Source organism: Micromys minutus, assembly GCF_963924665.1.
Source record: "Micromys minutus genome assembly, chromosome: 33".
NCBI classification, from domain to species: Eukaryota; Metazoa; Chordata; class Mammalia; order Rodentia; family Muridae; genus Micromys; species Micromys minutus.
This window is the reverse complement of record NC_137968.1, coordinates 1,769,168-1,792,206: the sequence shown is the minus strand read 5'-3', so window position 1 is coordinate 1,792,206 and position 23,039 is coordinate 1,769,168. Positions and strand designations below refer to the sequence as shown.

The 23,039-nt window shown below is 46.3% G+C and overlaps 1 protein-coding gene across 3 annotated transcripts in view; it reads left to right on the top strand.

The window, feature by feature from the left end:
• Nucleotides 1-21,175, top strand: part of STK3 (serine/threonine kinase 3) — a 194,667-nt gene extending 173,492 nt beyond the window's left edge. For all 3 annotated transcript variants that reach the window (XM_080909334.1, XM_080909333.1, XM_080909332.1), the window contains one exon: nucleotides 20,015-21,175. In XM_080909334.1, coding sequence (XP_080765460.1) covers nucleotides 20,015-20,173 — 159 coding nt within the window. In that variant the 3' untranslated portion in view covers nucleotides 20,174-21,175. The remainder of the gene's footprint in view (nucleotides 1-20,014) is intronic.
• The last annotated feature ends 1,864 nt before the right edge of the window (nucleotides 21,176-23,039 follow it).

Genomic DNA, 23,039 nt, shown 5'->3' with positions numbered 1-23,039 from the left:
ATCAATATTCTCCTGAGTGGTGTGTTTTACAAACCACAGTGGTGGCCGCAGGGGAGTGTGTGCCCCCTCACACGACTCACTGTGCGAGTGTCCACTGTCACATCTGTCCTGTGGAGCTGTTCCAGGCCCTCAGAGTTAAGAAGTATTTCGTCCACTTAATCTTCTGAACTTGACTGTTTCCCAGAGAGAATCTGCTGATTCATACCACTGTGGTTTCCTCTGACTTCAATTTCTTCCTTACTTTTTGCTTTTGAATCAAGCCTAGTCCTACATTTCTGTGATCTACACTGTTTCCAGCTGACACTGCTATTCTAGATGTGCCTCCTGCAGATCTAGAAGCTTCTTTCCACTCTTGTTTATTCAGACATGTTTTATTCCCACATCCACTCCTTGCCCTCTGCAACACCAAAGAGGGTTTTCTGTCCCACGAGTCTCAGAAACTTGTCTTTTTTTTTTTTTTTTTTTTTTTTTTTTTTTTTGTTCTTCGGGACTTTCTTATCTTTGGATCAAATATTTCTATTTATCTTTCTTTAATAGATTATTTTTTTATCAATTCCATTCTAAAATTCAGGTTATTCAGTACATTTCTGTTATGTTTAATTTTTCAGTTTAAAAATCTGTATTTTCTTGCTGAGGTTTTCCTTTTTCTTTTTCTTTTTTTCCTCTGCCAGCCTGAATGCAATATAGCTGACTTGCTATCTCATATCTGGGTCATATCAAGGCTAAACTGGACTGTCTTTTCCAAGAGTAGATCACACTTTTCTGGCTCTACCTATGGAAACTATGTCTGTGTTCCCTCGCAGAAACTGAAAATGTTTCCTGAAGTGAGCGGGGCTCTTCTGTTGGTTCTCAGCCGGCCAGCTTTGTCTGACTGTTGACAGTCTTCTCTGAACGAGCAGCATCTGAGCCCCCGAGACCCCCGAGACCCCCCTGTTCCTTGTGAACCACACCCTGTGCTGCGGACACCCACAAAAACTTTACCTCGTTCCTGGGGTTAAGGACCCTCCCGACCCATTCTCCGAGGCCGCATGTCTCAATTTCTCTATCACCTTCTCTGGCACGCATTCTTTGATCAGTAGAGATGAAATAATTTGCATAAATTTGGTGACAGATGCCAGTGGCACCTCATTAGAAACAGAAGAGGAGGGGAAATCGCAGAACAAGACAGTTGCTGACAGGTAAATGCTTTGTACGTAATTAGGAGAGCAGATGAAGGAGGTGCTGGCCCCACAGATGGAGAAGAGGACAGGCTGGGGAGGTCCTTAGTTTAACCCCTTGAGCCCACGTAAAAAGCATGGTGACGTGGCACTTGGTGGATGGTGAGCCTTGCCTTCTCGGTGAGTTCCAGCCAGAGAAAGATCCTGTCTCAAAAGACAAAGTGGGTGCCACCTGGAAAACAACACATAGACCGCCCTTTGCCTCCTCGTGCACATGCGCACACGGGGGAGAGTTCCACATGCACATGCGCACACGGGGGAGAGCCTCCTTGTGCACACACGCGGGAGAGCCTCCTCATGCACATGCGCACACGGGGGAGAGCCTTCACATGTGCCTGCGAACACGGTGGAGAGCTGCACATGCGCACACGGGGGGGGGGGGCCTCCACATGCACATGCGCACACGGGGGAGAGCTCCACATGCACATGCGCACACGGGGGAGAGCTCCACATGCACATGTGCACACGGGGGAGAGCCGCCTCTGCTCCCTCTGACCACCAGTCCCTCAACCTCTGTGACCTCTCTTTAGTACCTCTCTGAAAAGTGTATGTCCAGTGCATTTAAGTCTCAGAAACAGAGAGAACAGCCACATTATATTAGGGCGGAGGGGAAGGGGGGCTCTGTAAGTGGTTAGATGGAGGTGAAATGCTCTCTTTATCTTTCACCTCAAGAATCCTGGGAACTTAAGTATGAAGGTCTTCCTGGGTCCCGTCAGCTCCCTCGGTGCAAACCGGAGACATGCAGCTTAGAAGCGATGGTTAAAAGGCCGCACTGAGCCCCGTGTGTGCTCATCTTCCTTGCCCTCGGTTGTAGCTAAAGCCCCTCTCCTGCCCAACCCAAGCCCGGGCTGCTACTGTCGTCTGTAAGCAGAAGCCAGGATGTGCGTGCACCCTGCAAAGTGTCACTCACGGCCACTCACCACACAGGACAGAGGACTGCAAAGTCCCCAGTGTCACTCCTGCCAAGATTGCAAAACCAGAAAAAGACTTTGGAGCCCTTTCTCTGTCCTTCCCCTGCCTCCTGCTTTGATCCGGGACACGGCGGCATGGCGGTTGTGTTGAGCTAGACAACTCATCTGTAAACCACAACTCTCAGCCTTACCGGGGTTTCTTAGCTCCAGAGGTGGCCCTTTGTGTTAGAGAGCAGGCAGGGGAAGTGGTTGAAGGAACTGCTGGTGGTCTTGGGTTGGAACCGTGAATGAGGTTGATGGGAAAGAGACAAATCTGGGGAAACTCGTCCTCAGCGCAGCCTTGGGAAGAGCACTCGGTTTGAAATGCGTATACGTTAGAGGATTTGTTTTTGTTGCACAAGGGACAAACCTTTGCCCCATTGGAACTTCTCAGCTGAGAGTCTCATTGCCACAGATAGGAGGAGAGTTGAACAGTTTATTTAAACAGGTTCTGCGTGACCCAGGACCTCTCTTGAGCTGAAGACACACAAATGCAGATGGAATTGGGTGTACTTGGGGAGGCGGGGTGGTGTCTGAGAGCATCTCATGGCAGAGGGACCTAGGCTGTGTCCAGAGCAGAGCAGGAGTGGCTGTGTTGGCCCTGCAGAAGCTGCTCTGTGCAGACAGCCTCCATCCCAGCACTGAGGCTCCCCGGCTCCCCTCTTCACTCACGAGGCCTTAGCTCAAGCCCTGTGCCAGAGTAATAAATGTGGGAGTGGCGTGTTCTTAAATTTCTGGTGTAGAAGTAATAAGCCATACAGAGTCGGGGGAAAACCACTGCACATGATTTAATTTATAAATGAAAATATAAAATTATTTTGGGTTGACTGTAAAAATAGTTTTGTATATAGTTATTTTTGAGATGAAATCAATTATAAATAATTATCACTTTCTGGTATCTGCTATTCATGTCGTTTAAAATGCCAGTTTTGTGGTAACCCTTGCTTTATTGCAACACTAAAATCTCGCATGCCATTTGCCTCTTGTTTGCCGGTAACATGATTGTCAGTTCTCAACCTGGGGTGGGGGTTGGGCAACGTTGCTTCCACCTGGAATTGATTTTCCCCTCTTTCTGATAGAACGAGATCCCTAGTTACAAGAGGGCCACACAGTCAGCACATTAGCCCACGGCCCTTTAAAACTGCTGCTAAGTGAGTATAAAGTATAACTTTTAAGTGGCCTGTGCAGTGCCCTCTACAATCTGGCTGCTCCTAAGTCATCACCCGCCCCACTAAGTCATCATCAGCCCCAGGTTAGGCTTTGCAGGCAGTAAAGCTCTCCAGTGCCTTAAACAGAAATCTCCCTTTAACTTGAAGTATAGCTAAGGCTTCAGTGTTACAATCATTATAGTACTGAGTGGATCGCTTTAAAGTGAGTGACAGCATCTCTGTTTATTGTGTGTAATGATAAAGTCACCTGATGGAATGACACTTAAGTTGGTACATTGATGTGGTGCCACTTGGGGGTCAGCAAAGGCCAAGCAATTCCAGAGGGACTAGCTTTATTGTCTCAGTTACCACAAATTTGGCAAAGCAAGGTCATGCCGAGCAAGTTGGCTGTTACCAGATCTGCTGTAAGGAGAGCCTTCCCTCCAGACCACAGTGAACACGCTCACCTCGCTGTAAAGGTGATGCTGAGTGTGTGTGTGTATCACAGTATAGGCGTCAGGTGTTGCTTTACAATACATTTTCACGTTTCTCTATTTTCGTTTTTAAAAATCCCAGATTTGGGGCTCAGGATGCAGCTCAGTAGCAGATCGCGCTGGCGGCTCTTCTAGAGGAACGGGGCTCCATTTCTAACACCCATGTGGCTGCTTACAACTGTCTGTGACGCAGACTCGGATCTGACCTCTGCCGCACACTGTGGCACACAGACGCACGGACTCACAGCTCAGACCTTCCTTTGCTAATTTTACGTCACGTCTGTTCTGTATCAGGCTGTGCACAGCCTACTGTGCAGTCAGATCTCTAGTGGGACATACTGGTGCACAGCTGCCACCCCGGAACGTGGGAGGCTGAGACTAGAGACTTACTGCAGGTTCAGGGCCAGCCTAGGATGGGTTTTAAAGTAAGAGTGGCTCCCATAGGCTCATAGGCTTGGATATTAGTCACCACGGAGTGGCACTGTTGAGATTAGGCGCTGTAGCCTTGTTGTAAGAAGTGTGTCACTGAAGGTGGGCTCTGAGGTTTCAGAAGCCCAAGCCACGGCCGGTGGCCTTGTCCTCCTGCTGCCTCTGCGCCTGCTGTAGAACTCTGGGCTGCCATGTCCTCTCCAGCGCGATGGTAATAGTCTAAACCTCTGTATGTGAGGAAGCCCGACCAAACGCTTTCCTTTATAGGCAGTGCTGTGATCGTGTGTCTCAGTAATAGAATACTGACTAAGACGCACAGGAAAACACTGCCCTTCCTCCTCCAGTAAATCACAGTAAAGCAAGGCGTGGTGGGTGATTGTGATCCCAGCCTGTGGGAGGCAGGAGCGGGAAGATCAAGGCTTCGAGGTCATACAACAGCCTGGCTATGTGGGGTCCGTCTTTAAAGAACAAAATTTCTTAACAAAATTCACAGTGGCTTTCCCTGTAGTCTGGTGCATATCTGTTGAGTTGGACCTTTAAGTTGCTGGCATTGTGCTTAAGAATTGGGTGGGGGTGGGGTTGAGATGGGCATAGCTCCCAGGGATGTCTCTGCCCGCTTTCTTATAAATGGACGCTCTGTTCTGTCTTTAGTTCTTGATACTTCTGAGGAAGGCCATACTTACCTCTTAGCCACAGATCGTCCAGGCTCATGAACCCAGCATTAATATATCAGTATGAATAGTGGTTCGTATAAGGGTTGGGAAAGGCGTTTCTATAAGTACACTTAGATTTTAGAAAACTCCACAGTAAGATCTTTAATGATTAATATAGTATTGCCTTTTAATATCTTTAAATGCATGATAACAGTGATCAATGCTAATAAATTGGTAGAGAGATTCTTTTAAAAGGAAATGCAATGAATAAATTAAGGGGTTATTGATGAGTACCATGCCAGCTAGTATCCACTCTCACCAGAATAGTGGCTTCTGTTTCTACCTGGATAGCCAGCTTCTCTAGATAGATAGATAGATAGATAGATAGATAGATAGATAGATAGATAGATAGATATAGATAGATAGATGATAGATAGATAATAGATAGATAGATAGATGATAGATAGATAATAGATAGATAGATAGATAGATAGATGATAGATAGATAGATAGATAGATAGATGATAGATAGATAGATAGATAAGTAAATATATAAATGATAGTCAGTTCTTAATATGAATGAATGAGTGAGTGAATGGATGAACAACTGGAGGCTGTAGAGGTGGCCCAGCAGTTAATAGAAGCTACTGCCTTTGCACTGGACCCTAGTTTGGGTCACTCAGTGTACAGCTCACTACCACCTGTACCCACAGCTCCGGCTATCTGCTGCCCTCTTCTGGTTTTGAAGGATATCTGCACACAAAAATACACACACACACACACACACACACACACACACCTTAAAAGATTATATATCTGAGTATTAACAAAAAAATAAAATATGGGTTCTTAAAGAGTTAAAGCTTTTTAGTGTCTAAAGGAGACAAAAAATTTACCTCAGAAATAAAGTCAGAAGGGAGACCTAGAGATGTGGGGATGTGGCTCTAGCTACTCCAGAAACTAAGGCAGGAGAGTCATAAGGTGAGTTCAGCCAACCTGGACAATTTAGTGTCTCAAGTGTAAGAACTGAGAAGCGTGCTGCTGACCCAGGTTGGTGGTAGATCACTTAAAGCTGTGTGTTCTTCCCAGTAGAAAAACAGACATTCAGATGAACATCAGCTATAGATTAAATAAATATCTTAGAGGTTTGCAAAATTCAAATGAGTTAGGTTTTATTTTTTTCTAGTTTTTCACTTATTTGACAGAAAAAAGGAGTTGTTAGGAACCAAGTGCTGCACTCTGAAGCTCAGGCCCGGCCGTGAGCTTGCGTCTCACACTGTACAGGCACAGCACGCAGTGTGACTGCTTACAGTATGGCAGCACATTGAAACTCGGCCACAGGTGCATAGAGAAAAAGTAACGCACTCCGTAGAGAACACTGACCAGGAAGACTTGGTGGAGTCCACTTAATTTCAGTCCTAAGAATGAGTAGACCGTCAAAGGACTCGGAGCCAAGGTTGGGAGAGTGCAAGTGCGTCTTCATCTCGGGAAAGCGCGCGGCCATTAATCCTAACCTCCTAGTTTGGGACATTTAACTGATAGCTCAGCTTGTGACTCCGAAGAACTGAAGATGAGACTGGGGTTGAGATGGCGGCTGTGCTGGCCTAGAACCAAAGCTGCCGCCCCAGGCAGGTCTGCGTTCGTGCACGGCCATGCCAGGGTTTCGCGAGCTCTCTGAGGATCTTCAGGGGCAGGATACGGCTCGGTGTGATTGTTTTTAAGTTCCAGCTAACTGCCATTAGAGAATAACTTGGGAAGCACAGGAGGAAGGAAGCTAGCTAGTCTGGAAACAGCCTGCAAGCTAAGGGGGCCGTGAGCAGGAAGGTGGACGGGAGATAAGAGGCGCACAGTGGGTCTATCAGTAGGTTGCACGAACACACATTGTAACCTTCAAATGTGGTAGGGGCTTGGCAAAAAGACCTTACCATAAAAGACAGCACTGTGGCCCTGGAAATTGTGGGTGGGATTCAAGGCAGATTTGTTTGATTGGTCGATTGCTGGATTGACTGATTGATTGTGAAATAGGATCTCAGTAAGAGCCCAGACTGACAGGATATACAACACCCTCTCCGTCTCCCAAGGGCAGGACTCCAGGTGAGCATTACCCGTACCCAGCCATATCATTATCTTTCTTATTACTTTAAGTGTGCGAGTGTGTGCTTGCACCACTTAGGTTCAGTGCCTGTAGAAGCCAGAGAGGACATGGGATCCTCTGGGACAGGATTCAGCTACAGTTGTGAGCAAGCACGGGGGGCTGGGAATCGAACCCAAGTCCTCTGGAAGCTCAGCCAGTGTCCTAACCCCCAAGACCTCTTTTCAGTCCCAGTTTTTTAAATATGTTTATTTTAAGTGTGAGATAGTACGCGGTATTTCTCGTCGGTGTGAAGGATAAAATAGAGAGCTAGGTGGTGCTCAGGGACAAATGCAGTTCTGTTTCTGAAGAGTCACAGCCCAGGCAGCCGTCAGGTAAGGGAGGGGTGCAGTCCTCCGGTAACCCCAGTGAGGCACGTGGGTGGGGCACAGTGCTAAGTGGCACCAATTCATATTCGAAAGGAATTTGTAACTTCATGTTGTGATTCGGATCACGAGTCGTTCTTCTTTGGTGCCAGGCAATGACTTACTTTCACGGTCCTCTTTGAAATGTTCTTCATCACTTTAAAGGCTGTGCTCTCCTCGGAATTATAAAAGAATAATAAAGTTTTGAAAGCACTTTACAAAATTAAAGAATTATAAAAAATGCTAAGTGCTTTGTGTGGTCATTGATTTAATCTTATAATGTTTAGACCATTTTGCCAACTCAATGTGGATTTTATAATACTTACTTGTTCTTACTCTGTTTTCTGTGAATTTTCACATTCTTATTTTATTATCTCCTTATGTGTTTTTGCTAGTTTAGCAATAGTGATTAATTTCGAATTATTTATTGTAGTTAAGGCAAAAATAAAGTGAAACTGAATTTTCTAGTGTAAGTAGAATTCTTTGGGTTTATAAAAGAAAAAGTCACTCTTTGTAGAGTCTAGTTGAGCAAGGCCTGGTGGTAGGGCCCAAGCTAAGTGCACACTTGAGGATATTAAATTATCTCTGGAAGTTACTGAACCATTCTAATCCTCATTAATAGTATCTGCAAAACGAGTATTAATAAACTTGTCATCTCCTCACTGTAGGGTTTGTGTAACAAACCTGGGATGTTAAGGACCAAGGGCAGATTCATTTCTTTTAGACTAAAGAGCCATTGACATTCTGGGGGAAACAAAAAACTGAATCTGATTTACAGCCTTTGTGAAAGCCTCTATTAGAAACACTCCCTACGGTCGAAACAAAGTATCCTTGTTATTAAGCGCACCTGTGTGCAGACTCTGGCTGCCTTTTAATAGCTAGATACCTTGAGAAGTTTGCATTTTTAAAGATTATTTTATGTGTATAGTTGTCCTGCCTGCATGTCTATCTATAAGTCCCACGTGTGCAGTGCCCATCAAGGCCAGAAGAGGGTGTGGGATCCTCTGGAACTGGAGTTAAGGGGTTCGTAATCTGCCCTGTGGGTGCTGGGAATGGAACACAGGTGCCCTGGTTGCTGAGCCATCTCCCCAGCCTCCTGAAAGTTTAAACTCTGGTGCTTCTAAAACATTCAACTTTTCAAAACTTACATTATTTTACAGTTTCACAAACGTGTTGCCTCTTATGTAAGATGACAGAATCTGCTGGAGACGAGCGGTTGATACATGCACCTCTTGCATTGTTAGACATATCCATGGTAACGTGATCCTGTAGAGTTCGCTGGATGCCGCCCAGGTCACAGGAGGGAGGGATGCTTTCTCACTGAAGGCTGGAGCAGCCTCTCCGGTTGCCAATGTATCCATACCTAGTGTGCTGCCTTACACACAGCACATCAGTGATATTGATGATTCCTTTCTGGTTTAGAAAAGATTTTCAAAGCACATATTGCTAAGTTTAAAAAAAAAAAAGTGATATTTAAAAATAGGAAGAAAAGCCGGCCTTCTCTTTTAAAGGTGAAAAATGCGCAGCACCAAGTTTGGGCACCAGAGGGTGCTGGCTAGCCAAAGACCTGCTGTCATGGAGGCTGAAGGAAAGCTTGTCCCTGGGAGGGAGCTTCAGTAAAGGACTGGTCATGTCCATGGGGCACAGTGGCTGTGTGCTCTTCAGCTGCACAAACCATCCGAAAGTGACGCATCTGCCTGACTATGCGAAGGCCAGCGATCAGCTGGAAGCGTCCGTCCGATCCTTCACAAAAGTGTCAGCGCCTGAGCCCAAGTGTTTGACGATTACTCACTCAGAACTCACGCCATACAGTTCAGGTGATGTTGGGGTGTTTATTTTATTCCTTTCTACTGGTTCCCAGCAGTGACTTTCTTAATGGGACTTAAAAACCTTTCTCAAAACAGTTTAGCGATGCTCTAAGGTAGCTAAGACGCCCACTCCTTTAGTGGCCTCCAAACCTGTCTCGTGTGAATGGTCAGAGCCGAGATTTTCCAGGGAAAGAGAAGAATCCATCACCATCATCCTGACAGTCACTCGCCCTGTTTGTATGGTTACAATTCAGAATGACCGAAGACCAGAGAAAAGGAGTTTGAGGTGACTGAAACTTAGAAGGTAGTTAACAAAACCCACGGGTACATTTCAGAGTCCTGTCCTTTTTGAGCAGCAGAGCCTGGTGCAGCTGCTGTGACAGCCAGTGTGGGCTGTGAGAAGGACAGTCTGCTAACAGGCCTTGGAGTGAGGCTGACAGATGAGACACTTCACGCATCTGTGGGAAGAAAGCAGCAGCCAGAGCCTGGCAGTGCCAAAGCTGGGCTGCAATGGGGTGCTGACAATGCAGTGAGTACTGAGCATACAGTGGGTACTGAGGATGCAGTGAGTACTGAGGATGCAGTGTGTACTGAGGATGCAGTGGGTACTGAGGATGCAGTGGGTACTGAGGATGCAGTGGGTACTGAGGATGCAGTGGGTACTGAGGATTCAGTGGGTACTGAGGATGCAGTGGGTACTGAGGATACAGTGGGTACTGAGGATGCAGTGGGTACTGAGGATACAGTGGGTACTGAGGATACAGTGGGTACTGAGATTGCAGTGGATACTGAGGATGCAGTGGCTACTGAGGATACAGTGGGTACTGAGGATGCAGTGGGTACTGAGGATACAGTGGGTACTGAGGATGCCGTGGGTACTGAGGATACCGTGGGTACTGAGGATGCAGTGGGTACTGAGCATACAGTGGGTACTGAGGATGCCGTGGGTACTGAGGATACAGTGGGTACTGAGATTGCAGTGGGTACTGAGGATGCAGTGGGTACTGAGGATGCAGTGGGTACTGAGATTGCAGTGGGTACTGAGGATACAGTGGGTACTGAGATTGCAGTGGGTACTGAGGATGCAGTGGGTACTGAGGATGCAGTGGGTACTGAGGATGCAGTGGGTACTGAGGATGCAGTGAGTGCTGAGGATGCAGTGGGTACTGAGGATGCAGTGAGTGCTGAGGATGCAGTGGGTACTGAGTTACAGTGGGTACTGAGATTGCAGTGGGTACTGAGGATGCAGTGGGTACTGAGGATGCAGTGGGTACTGAGGATGCAGTGGGTACTGAGCATACAGTGGGTACTGAGGATGCCGTGAGTACTGAGGATGCAGTGGGTACTGAGGATGCCGTGGGTGCTGAGGATGCCGTGGGTCGGGGACCTTTCACAGACGATGCATCTGGCAAAGGAGAAGTAGCTGGGAACGTTTGCTCATAAGGATGTCCCTAACAACGTGGGCCAGTGGAACTGAAAGACAGACTGCTGTCCGTAGACAGCAGGGTGTGAACCGAGTTCAAGGATTAGGATCCTGTTTAGGTTTCTTAGCAAATTCAGTTCATCTATTTCAGTTCTGTACCACTTCTGAACTGAAAAGGCAGGGAACATCTTTTTTACAATATTCTTGCGGATGCTTGTTAATTCCAGGTGTTAGGCACTTACGGCTCAGTCTTTTGTATCACTCGGGACTGGGGGTCACATGGTATTGTCTGAAACAAAATAGTTGCAGAATAATTATCCTGCATGAGACATTCTTTGAACAGGATGCGTCAGCCACGTGTGGCAGTGGGGGACGCTCTGCAGGAGCATTGGCAGCTGCACAGTTACCTCTTTCCTGCAGAGTAACCAACAGCATGGCTCTCATCTACTTCCTAACTACAGGTACCTTTCCCCTAATCCTTATCAGAGTGGGCTTTTTACAGAGTGAGCCGAAATCTCATCCTCTAAAACAAAATGTAAAGATTTACTAGTAAAACTACCACATATTAACGCGTATTATTCAAAGCAGAGCTCAAAATTCTCATCCCCTGGTTTCCACTCAGAGCCACAGTCTCCCGGCAGGGCAGTGGTCAGATACAAAGTGAGATTAGCCGCACCCTGCGGAACCCCAGCCATCTTGGCCTGTGAAGCCCTTCAGAAAGCAGGTGTCTGGCTGGGGCCTCGCCCGGGTCTGTCAGCTCCATACTACCTCTGGGGACATTTGGGAAGGTACTGATTTTAAAGGTAACACCGGAGCAGACTCCCTTGCTTAGCGCTCTACTAAGTTAGAAATCCGAATGTTCGAGTCCTGCCTGCTCACCCCTTTTCCACTGAAACTGTAAAAGCCCTCGCAACCCTTCCTCTACCATAGCGGTCCAAGTGTGAGGTTTGCTCATTACAGTGACCAGCACACGGGCTTAGCGCACAGACCCTGCTGCCCTCTCTGCAGACAGAGCCTTGGATGGTTGCCTTTGGAAGGTGATGCCTCGATCATAGGATCCTATCTGAGGCAGTCGTGTCCCGTGGGTCTCATTTCATACCCTCCTGGACCTCAGATGGACACCCTTAGGTCCCCGGTGACTAGACTAGCAGGCCATTCAACTCGAGGGATCAGCGGTTCAGTACACAGTGCCCTCATCCAGTGCTGGGATTCGAACACCCAATGTTTACATGAGCAATGAGGATCTGAACTCGGGGCCTCGAGCTTGCATGGCAGGCAGCTGCCGAAACCGTGTGCTAGACGGTTGTTCACGAAGGAGCCCGGGGAGACGCTCTCTCCTGATCTTCCCAAGACTCGCGACACTAACTAGGCATAGACTCCGTGGGTTTAACATGAGAACCCTCCTGTCCGCTCCTGGGCATCTTCTTGGGGTTTTAATTGAATTCACGTCGTCTGTCAGTAGCTAGGAAACGAAAGGCACTATTAACTAATAACTCTAATATATAACTATTATTATATATCTAATATAACTAATATATCAGGGGATCCTGTTTATTTTTAGGTGTTGCTTCATGATCCAGAGAAATTACCCATCACTAGTTCAATTTCATGATTCATGCATTATGGTTGACCTGCATTTTTATTATAAAGTGATTTTTTTTACATATTTATGCTACGGAAATGTTTACATAGTCATAAGAACTATGGTGATGTCACCACGGTAGGGAAGCCGTTAATGGACCCACTTGGTGATATGAGTTAGAGCCACGCTGCCTGTAGTTCTTGCCAAGGCACATTAAGTGAAGGCGCTGTTACTGTTTTGTCCAACGCAGTTGGTAGAAGGCATTCTTCTAAAACAATGATGTTTTTTATTATGACACAAATGTCCTACCAGACACTCAGAATAAATGTGTGATCGAGTGTGTGCCTATCCTAAGACGAAATGTATCGAGTGTGCTCAAAATGCTGTGGCTTTCCCAGGATGATCTTTCCGATTTCCTTTACATATCTGCCCCCTTGGGGGCAGAAGATGGCTCAGTTGGTGACCTGCCAGCCATGTACTGAGTTCCCTCTGTGGTGCCACACATGGCCGTCTATAAGTGAATGCATGTGTAACACAGTGCTGACTGACAGGGACTTTCTTTCTGCGGCTGTAGAAGTGTTTGTCACTAGTGTCCACAGAAGGGGTCTCACTCTGTGCTTCAAAAGAGGCCTGATAAAGAAAGAAAAACAGTGCTCTAGGCCCCAGTCTCAGCCGGAGGCACCCATGGCTGCAGGGGAGGTTTCCTAGGGTTAGCCTCTGCTACAGTCCGCTGAGGAGGGAGAAGTGGGTGCTGGAGGAGGCGGTGGTGGGGTGACTTGCTGGTTTTTACTGGAGAGAACCCATAAGGCCTCCGTGTGTCTGCCTTCCCCAGCAGGGCAGACATGCCAACATGTACAGAATCTCCTGGGGAAATCAAATGCTTAAGTTTGGTGTATTTTGCTTTTTGTTCTGTGTTGTTGGTTTCGGTTTTTGCCTTACCTAGAATAAATTCAAGCCAACCTCCAGCCAGATGTCTCTAAGGACGGGACTCGGGGCTGTCCAGCACATCCATGGAAGTGACCAGTAACCGGCCTTTCTCTCGTTTCTTCCGTTAGCATCCACGAGAAACTGGCTTTTCTTTCTTTGGGAGTGAAAAATCTAAGAGCCTTGCGTTTTCTTCTGGAGTGACTGAAACATTCTGGCATTCCCAGAATATCCGCAGCCATTCAGTCAGCACAGACAGGCACGGCTGTGACGTGGTGACTGTCGCCTGTCTGAGGAAGAGGAGGCCCTAGCAGATGATCATGGTGCAGTGTGTAAGATCGTGTCTTAGGGAGATTTATAGTAGGCATTTCAGCTTTGTGCCAGTTGCCTAAAAATAACCACTCTCTTATTGTATGTGCATATTTTAAACATGTGTAAGCATGTCACAAATTTTTGCATTGGTGTGAAATTCCCTTTGTTCACAGTGCTAGAAAATAAATCATAAAGCATGCCGTTTCAAATTCCTGATCTTAAAGTACCACTTGCTGCACCTCTTTGTGTCCCGGCAGAAGCCTCCTCCCATCACGTGTAAGCTGGCCGGTGGGCTCTCCTGTGCTCGCAGCTTTTGGGAGAACGAGTATGACAAACTCTGTATACAGCGTTTTTAAAGCCAAGCCAGATTCTGTACAGTGCAGTAAGAATTCCAGCTAAAATGAAATAGTAAGGGGAAAGCAGCTCCTCTAGGCCACAAACGACTCAGAACAGCCCAAGGCGTGCGTGGGTAAATCTCAGAAAATGCAATAGGCAATCCTGCGTCGAAGTTGCCATCGGAAATTATTGCTGTCTGGTGGTTCCTATCGGTGCAATTGCTAGCAGATGGGGAACCGAAGAGTCAGGACCCAGTTTTAGCAATGCATGTTTTTTTAATCACAGGCCACTAATAATTTCTGTAGCATCTGTGAGATTCGCTTAAACAGTTGGTGGGAAGAGTTTGTTTTCCCAGTAAATACAATAAGCTTTGTACAGGGTTTTCTTGACGGAGTATTTGAATAAGCTCCCTGGCATCATTTACACTCGGGACTGCTGGCTTCACTGTAGCGCTGTCTCGTTTATTCTGACATATTAACCAAGCTCGAAACCCCCACATTTGTAATTGAGCTAGGAAGATGGCCGTTGCCACCACGCCTCACAACCTGAGTTCATTCCCTGGCCAGGCTGGTGGAGACCCAACCCCTGCGCGTTGTCCTTCATGCACTCACACATGCACAAAACGAATGAGCGGATGTTTTAAAATTATTTATATTCCTGCTTCCGTTGCTTGTTTTTGATTAAGCCTTTTAAGAAATATCTCCAATAATTAGATTTTTTTCAAAACAAAACACAAAATAATATTAAAATTATCCAAGGATGTTTCTCTCCTCGATAGTTATTTTAGAAAGTAATTCAGTCTTGACACCTAAATGTGACATTTTAGGTCGGATGGTTAAAAGAATGGTGTTTTGCTGGTTTTACTACCAGCACTTCCGGATTAGCAGGACTTCTCAAATTAAATAATCTTAATTTCTCAAAGCTCAAACAATCAAAACTATCCATCAGGAGGTTGATTTACGCCTGTTTTTTACTGTTTGTGCTGCTGTTTTGTGTGTTAGCAAAGAGGGAGGCATTGATCTGCATACTATTCTTGGGTCTTCTTTTCTAAGAGTCTGAGAAGTGTAACACTTTACATTTTGATGTGCATGCCCTCCCTGGCATGAAATGTGGGTGGCTGGGGCTGTCCTCACACAAGAAGCTTGTTGTACCTGCAAGTCATAAACAAATTACCATTTCCAGCAGAGTGGAGTGACTCTGAGCAAAGCCCTCTGTTCCTTCCACTCAGGTGTGAGTCACACTAGTTCTCTTGGCCCTGCTTGGACTGACGACATCTGTGCTTCTGTTAAACAAATGACTTTGTCATAAACAGTAACTTTTAAAATCTCCAAATACCAGTGTTTGCTTCTCCAAGGTCCATACAGTTTAACCTCCCTGATTTTAGATTCCACTACTGATATTACTATGATTGATTGATTGATTAGTTCATATGGAACGGGCTGTTGGGCGTCAGGGCTCGTTAGAGAAGGCCACAGGACGCATGGTCTTGGAGGGTCTGTCTTGGTTGCAGTCCCCCCACCCCTCTGCGTTCTGCCCGTAGTGAGGAGGGCAGCCCGCCTTCACAGGTGCCCCCACCACACTGTATCACCGCAGCTGCAGGAACATGGAGCCCAGTGCCACCAATTGCACCGGGAGCCACAGACTCTGAACACAGGAGCCAGAATAATCGTGCACTCCCTTAAGTTTTGTCACCATGACAGAAGGCTTAGGGACAAGACCTCTGGCTAAAAATACCAAGGCGTGGGCATTGGTGTTATACACCACACAGATGATGTGACCAGGAGAGAAGCCTTTTTCTGAATAATCTTCCTCTGTTGTGGGCTTCAGTTGGAGCGGAAATAAGGGTGATCCCCAAAGTCTGTCTTTACCTTAGATCTCCCTCCTAGTTCCCAAACCTCAGACTGTCCCTGTCTAGGGATCCCCTTTCTCCATGCCTCAGACTCGCTGGGACTAAAGTCACTGCCCTGTATTAAGGATGAGACCAAACTCTGCCAGCTGCCTGTCAGCAAAGCCAGGCCTGCAACTGACCGAGTCTCATGATGGCCCTTCCTGCTTCTTCTGCTCTCTGTGACTAACCATTCTCTTGCCGTTTAAGAAAATGTTTTGGCCGTCATACCTGATCATTTCCCAGGTAACATTTCTTATCACGGAAAATCTGTCGTAACACACAGAAGAACCTCAGCCACTCCGTGTGCCCTCTCCTCCTCTCCGGTCTCATCTCTGTCCTTTCTCCTTGGCTCTTAGCAGCCTGCCAGACACCTCCAGGGGGACTCGAACTTGTGTTCCATGTGTTTTGTGCATCCTGAGGCTTGCACCGTTACTCTACCCCACCTGCCTGCACCTCAGTGAGCTGTGTGCTTCTTCCTCGGCAGCCGGACCGCACACTCTCAAAGTATTTTATTTATTTTCTTGTCTATGGTGCTCAGTCCATAGGAGATCTAAATAAATATTTTAATAAAGGATTTCTCTGAAGTTCCCTGGCAGCCTCACCTAAGGACATCGTTAACTATAAATTATGCAGAAGTCATCTTATATAACCCCAACCTTACACAGCTCCAGTCCAAACTTCAAACTCAAAACAAAAGTAAAAATAATGAGGCTGCGCCTTCCCCTAGGCATGCCCTGTCTTCCTGACTGTACCAGGCTTTCAGCAGCAGGCCTGCTCCTAGTACAGCTTTGTAGGTCAGTCAGCGATGGCCCTAGTACTCAGTAGACTGGAAACCTGATTCAGACACAGAAGAATATATAAGCTGTGACATCAGAAAAAAAGGTGACAGGTTTCTTTCAAATGACGGTTTCTACAGGAGAAAAGTATTATGTAGTTTAGATTGGTGTTATAAATATTTTATACGTTAATAATGGCAACATAATGTCAAGAAAAGATTTTTTTTTTTTTTAGATTCTATGTTCTCTACCTCAGAAGTTAGTTTTTCTGTAAAATATCCTATGAGGATTTCCTGTTTCAAGTGAGACAAAATTGTATCACTGGAAGAAGGAATATTTAAGTACCTTATTAATTTTGGAACACCTTAACAATATTCCATAACAATGCCAGATAATGGCTCTCCGACACCACGGGCCCGTTCATCACAAATTTTATACATCGAATACTTAAAAATCTGTTAAGAGACGATTGTCTTTTGTCCCGGAATTTAACTCATTGACATTACTTAGCATTTACTAACCGTCGCTGTTTGTCCCCCAGGAAAGGAATGAGACGTCCACGGGAGTCTCTTCACGTAAGCGACTTTCACGTCACTACGCTGTTGCTTTGCGTGGTGGGTGACCAAGCCCTTCGTTCTTGCTCCATGGTTTCCATGGCGAGCGGGGGAGGTTCTAGAAGTGCATAGTCCATAAAAGTAAAGAGTTAGACTATTTAGAATAGGATTATGAAACGCAGATATAACTTGATTAGAAAATACTTTCTGGAGTGAAATACCAATTCTATTGTTTAAATTGTGCGGTGTAGAAGCTTAAGGATGGGAAAGGATGCTGAACGAGAAACGATGTCTGAAGAACACTGAAGTGGGGCAGAGGACTTGGCCTACCTGAGGTGACTCCCTTCAGCTCCAGGGCATTCTCATGCCTCTGACCTTCGAGGGGACACAGGAACTAAGTCCGCATAGTCAACGTACTGATGCATAAGTTAAACTAATAAAAGTGTGGCTTAGAACAGTGGCGTAGGATCGGGCTCCATAGATGTCACCGGCACATCTGTCCCCAGAAATGTGGCTCTGTGTCCGAGCTGGCTGGAACCAGGTCACACGTCTGTGTAGTGCTGAGGGTGGAGCCTCCTTGTGCAAACTTCTTATCTCTGGGGTACTTTAGAACTGAGCAGGAAGCAAATGTGCACTTCATGCGTGGTTTTTAGTCAGTGGAGAAGCAGTATTCTAACCGGGGCATAGTCTAAAATAAAAATACTGAAACAAGAAGGGCTGCTTTGGAGGTGGGCAGTGACCCGGTGGGGAGGCGTTCACTGTGCGCTGAATCCCCTCTGGCCGCATTGTGGTGTGGGCTGAGAGTGAGTTTGATTTGGGGAAGCCGTTGGGCCAGATACACAGAGTAGAACCAAGGACCAGTGAGAGACATTTCAGCCCCACTGCTCTGGTGACGTGAGTAATAAGTATTTTCTAGCTTTGCCTCATGAGACAACCAACTGGAGAGTTGTTTTCTTCAGGAAGATCAGCTTCCTGTTTTGTCGTCAGTCTTTCTGCTCCCACGGAATGGTTTTGCCCCAGAACAGTGGCCCCCCCAAAGTTCAAGCCTGCTTCACCTTCTGGGGACCCACAGCTGCCTGACCTCAAGCCCTGCAGCCCGGCACACTGCCCTCTTCTGAGACCTGGGATTTCGCCATTTCTTTGTTTCAATGAGCAGGTCTCCTCCGGCCTAGATGGTCTTCTGTCAAGGACCAGTCTAATCCAGTCTTCTCCTGAGCGGGCCTCTGTGCTTTAGCTAGTGGTGGGGAGATTGTTCCGAAAGCAATCTGTGTTATCCTAGGGAACGCATGGGAATACTGTGGGAACCGCTCAGGCACCTCACTGTAATCTCCGTCCCCGTGCGGCTGTGCTGGCCTCAGTTCCATCTGCCCTTCAGTATTTGCTGTCTGTCCTTCCGTCCTCACCCTTCTTTGCATCTCCAGGCTTCTTAGGAGCAGTGAGGCAGCTCTTTCTTACCCATCAAGGTTGGACTACAAGATGGTAACAGTCAGTAATGCACGGTTTGACGGGGCTTTCTTTTTTCTCTCTTTGTTAAAAGCTCCCTACTTTCCACTATTACTATAATAAAGAAAGGCAGAGGTTTAGGGTTTTTACTTCGTGCATGCAGGAGTCGGGGAGTTCATACCACAGCCCTCATGTGGGAGTCAGAGAGCTACAAAGAGTTGCTTTTCTCCATTCCAGGAGTTGAACTTACACCTTCAGGCTTGGCAGCAAGAGCCTTTACCCACTATGGGCCCAGTGTAGGGTTCATGTTAAATGCTGCTGAGGGTGAAAGCTGACTGTGTGAGTGTGTGAGACCGAGCCTCCTCTATACCCAGATGACATTCCTAACTGTTTCTTAGGCGATAACCCCTAACTTCCTGTTTTGACAAATAGATAAATACGATTAAGCCCGGGTGCCATAGATCCTTTTATGTAGTGGGACATATCGGAACACATCTATCCTCTTGTATAGATGCCAGGAGTCCTCTTTCCTGGTATTATTACAGTGAAGAATGTGCTGTTGTCCCCTAAAACCAATGTATTCAAACATATTTGGCAAAGACTACACAGCCATTTTACTCTCACATTGGCCACAGCTATAACAGAGCTTACCCATTGCAGTTGGAATCAGCTGTGGGTTTCCTTTGAACCATAAAATTATTTTATCAAAACACTCCGGGTAAAAGTTCTAATGTAGGGGCTCGAGAGATGGCTTAGTGATTAAGAATACGGGCTACTTTTCCAGAGACTCAGAGTTCAATTCCCAGCAACCATTCAGTAGCTCACAACCATTTGTAATGAGATCCGATGTCCTTTTCTGGTGTATAGGTAACATAGATAGAGAACTCATATACATTAAATAAATAAATAAATCATTAAAAATACTAAGGTAACATTCTGTTTAAGAGGTCAAATTTAAGTATTTGTATTGAGTCTGGCCCAGTTCTTGGTCTGCTGACACTGGGATTTTTGCTCATGGAAGAGCTAGCAAAATATGGGGAGTAGAAAGCTATCTGCAGAGCACCACCTGCAGAGCACCACCTGAAGAGCACCACCTGCAGAGGACCACCTGAAGAGCACCACCTGCAGAGTACCACCTGAAGAGCACCACCTGCAGAGGACCACCTGCAGAGCACCACCTGCAGAGGACCACCTGCAGAGCACCACCTGCAGAACATCACCTGCAGAGCACCACCTGCATGCACCACCTGCAAAGAACCACCTGCAGATCATCACTCAGGCTGCTTTTGACAGTGGCACATTGTCTTTGGACTTTTCAAACTGGTTTCTTCATTTTACTTTTTTATCATGCAGTCTTCTCTGACTATGCAGGCGTTGATCACTTTGTTGTGAATTACTTGGGGTTCCTCCAGTGTGGTGTGGCTTTTTCAGGGAAAGAATTCTTGCTTTAATTGTTGACATGCTTTAAAGATGGTGTAAAATTTTTTCTGAAATATTTATTCTAAAGTTCATTAGACTTCACTATATTTTGGATGATTTTACAATATTAAGTTCTCTCTTTTTTTTTTTTTCTACATCTAGTTAAAAAATCTAAGTTTGGAAGAACTACAGATGCGGCTGAAAGCACTGGACCCCATGATGGAGCGAGAAATCGAGGAGCTGCACCAGAGATACAGTGCGAAGAGGCAGCCCATTCTGGACGCTATGGATGTTAAGAAGAGGAGGCAGCAGAATTTCTGAGCAGCCTCCCTCCACCTCCGTGCCGCTGGAGACCACGCAACACGGGACTCGAAGGATTGCGCTCCTCTTTAATCCCTAAGATGAATATTCTACAATGTTGTTAAAAGTCAGAAATGACGGTGCACACCTAGATAAACTTCACAGTCGTCTCCACTCTGACGTTGTTCCGAAAGGATGAGAACAATGCGTCTCTCTCTCTCTCACCTGCAACAAAACCAGCCTAAAATTAAAGCTGCTCCTGAGACTCTGGAAACCCCAAGCTGTCGCTTAGTCAGTCACAGCACTGGACGGCTCTGTGTTACAGTGCTCCTTATTCCTGTGGAGAAGCCTATTTATTGACCCCCTAGGTAGACGTATTTATTTATGCAGTTTCGCTTTCTGGGTTTTTTTTTAAAGACAAGATCAGGATAGTTTTGGTAAATATCGGACGCATCGCAGATTATAACACACAACCAAATTGTACACTAAGCGGGAGCTATGCGTGTATTCCTTCATCTCCCTGACTGCTGTAATGTCCACGTGCACCAGACGTTTTTATACTGACGACCTAATTCCATTTCTACCTTTTGAAGTGTTAATTCTTGATTTTGATATTGGTACAAATAAAACTCTATATACGTAGGTCAGGAAGTGTTATGCAGTGTAAAACCAAAGCAATCAATGAGTTCTTGCACAAAAAAAAGGGGGGGGGGTTATGGGAGATATTTTTAAAGACATGAAACCTGAGAAGGCAGTGCAGATGTCAACGTCGCTCCTGCTGGTCTGCGGTCGTCTCGTCCAGCTCACTCTGGAATACGCTTGTCACAGGACTTTCGGTTGGTTTCACTCATTTCCTGGGAATTGGTAAGAATCATGTGCATCAGGTCCCTGACAATAAAACAGTAAAAAAACTGCACTAAACTGTGTATCCTTAGGGCCTAAAAAGATGTGAAAGCATTAGCGTTTGTGTAATTGACCTGGGACCATTTCCTGCACTACCCACGTGTGTTTGACAGTGTGTGTTCTTTTATGGGTTAATTACTATGTGTGCATCACAAAGACAAATAAATTCCACTGTGCCACCCAGAACGTGTTGTTTTTGTGGTGGTGGTGGTGATGGTGGTGGTGGTGATGGTGGTGGTGGAGGTGGTGGTGGTGATGGTGGTGGTGGTGGTGGTGATGATGATGATGGTGGTGATGATGATGGTGGTGGTGGAGGTGGTGGTGATGGTGATGATGGTGGTGGTGATGATGGTGGTGGTGATGGTGGTGGTGGAGGTGGTGGTGGTGATGGTGGTGGTGGTGGTGATGGTGGTGATGGTGGTGGTGGTGGTGATGGTGGTGGTGGAGGTGGTGGTGGTGGAGGTGGTGGTGGTGGTGGTGGTGGTGGTGATGGTGGTGGTGATGGTGGTGGTAGTAGTGGTGGTGGTGGTGGTGATGGTGTCAGGCTCACTTCAATAGCAACAACTGCACTGGGCACAAGACACCAGTTTTCCAGGGTCAGGAGAGCATGGCTTCCTTTGAGACCAAGGTTCACCACAGAAGGCAGATTAGCTACGGCAAGTGTCCACCATTTTAAAATAGCACTGTTCCCGCGGTCATGCCTTGAGGTGACGTTGGTTTTGTTCTGCTGGATCCTTATGAGAAGCACATTGTATGATTACCTATAAAACATGACACTGAAAATAAGCAAGATGCCTCACCACTCACGACAGACTCCGTGCATCCCTACATGTATACCAGGTTAGTCAGACATTTCCCTGGAGTCCACTCAGGTAGGACATGCGCACCAGCTCACACCACCCAGGTGTTCTTTCTTAACAGGTTTTCTTGTCACCTCCCTGACACCAGGTGGAACCCAAGCAAAACACCTACTGGAAATGGACAGAAACCTAACAAAGGTAATTTTTGCTCACCTGACTCAGTGAGGTTCTCAGTCTCTGGAGACATCCTTGAGTAAATAATTCTCAGGAGAATCTCGGAATGTCTGACTGATAGCCACCTGGCCCTCTGGAAAGTCCCAGATAGGGTCCTGCCACACGTGCTCACTAACCAATAGATTGAAAGGTCAGTATGCTTAGCCAATGGATTGGAACTATAACCTTGCTGATATAACATATTCCTAAATAGTATAAAAACTGCTTGTAACAACATTTCAGGGTCACCTCTCCTCAGCGTGCAGGACGACCCCAGTGCACCGGACCAATAAACCTCTTGCTATTGCATCAATTGCTGCCTCTGTGTCTCTTTGAGAGGGGGGTCTCCTGGATGGATACAAATGCTCTCCAAGTCTTTCAGAGTACTGTTTTACCTTACTGTTAAACGAGATGAAACATTTTAACATAATCTGTCTTCCCCCTCCCTAAGCCTATCCTCCCCACCCCACCCCCACCAAAAAAAAAAAAAGGAGGCTAACGGTTCAAGGCTTTAGCTCCTGGAACACCAGAACACCAGCCGTGTCCTATGAGGTGAGACTGCTTTGCGTGTGGTTTCATGAACTTAGATTACTGCAGTTGGAGTGAGCTGTTACACCTTATTTTAACAAACAGGTCTATGTTCAAACTGTGGGCTTTAGCCCATATAAATTGGAGAGGAAAATAAGCTTGAATGGCTTTCAGGAGCATGACCTGTTGTTCAGGACCCTTTACACGTTAGAATACTGTGCTGGACAGTGTTACCTGTGTGCTTTTATAATCTGTCATTTACTGAAGGACATCCCTAGGGTTTGAAAGCATGTTCCACCCACTGCCAAGTAAGCTGCTTCTCTATCAAAAATTACGTAATACATCAGTGAGGTTTTTTTTAAAGATTTATTTATTATATATAAGTGCACTGTAGCTGTCTGCAGACACACCAGAAGAGGGCATCAGATCCCATTACAGATGGT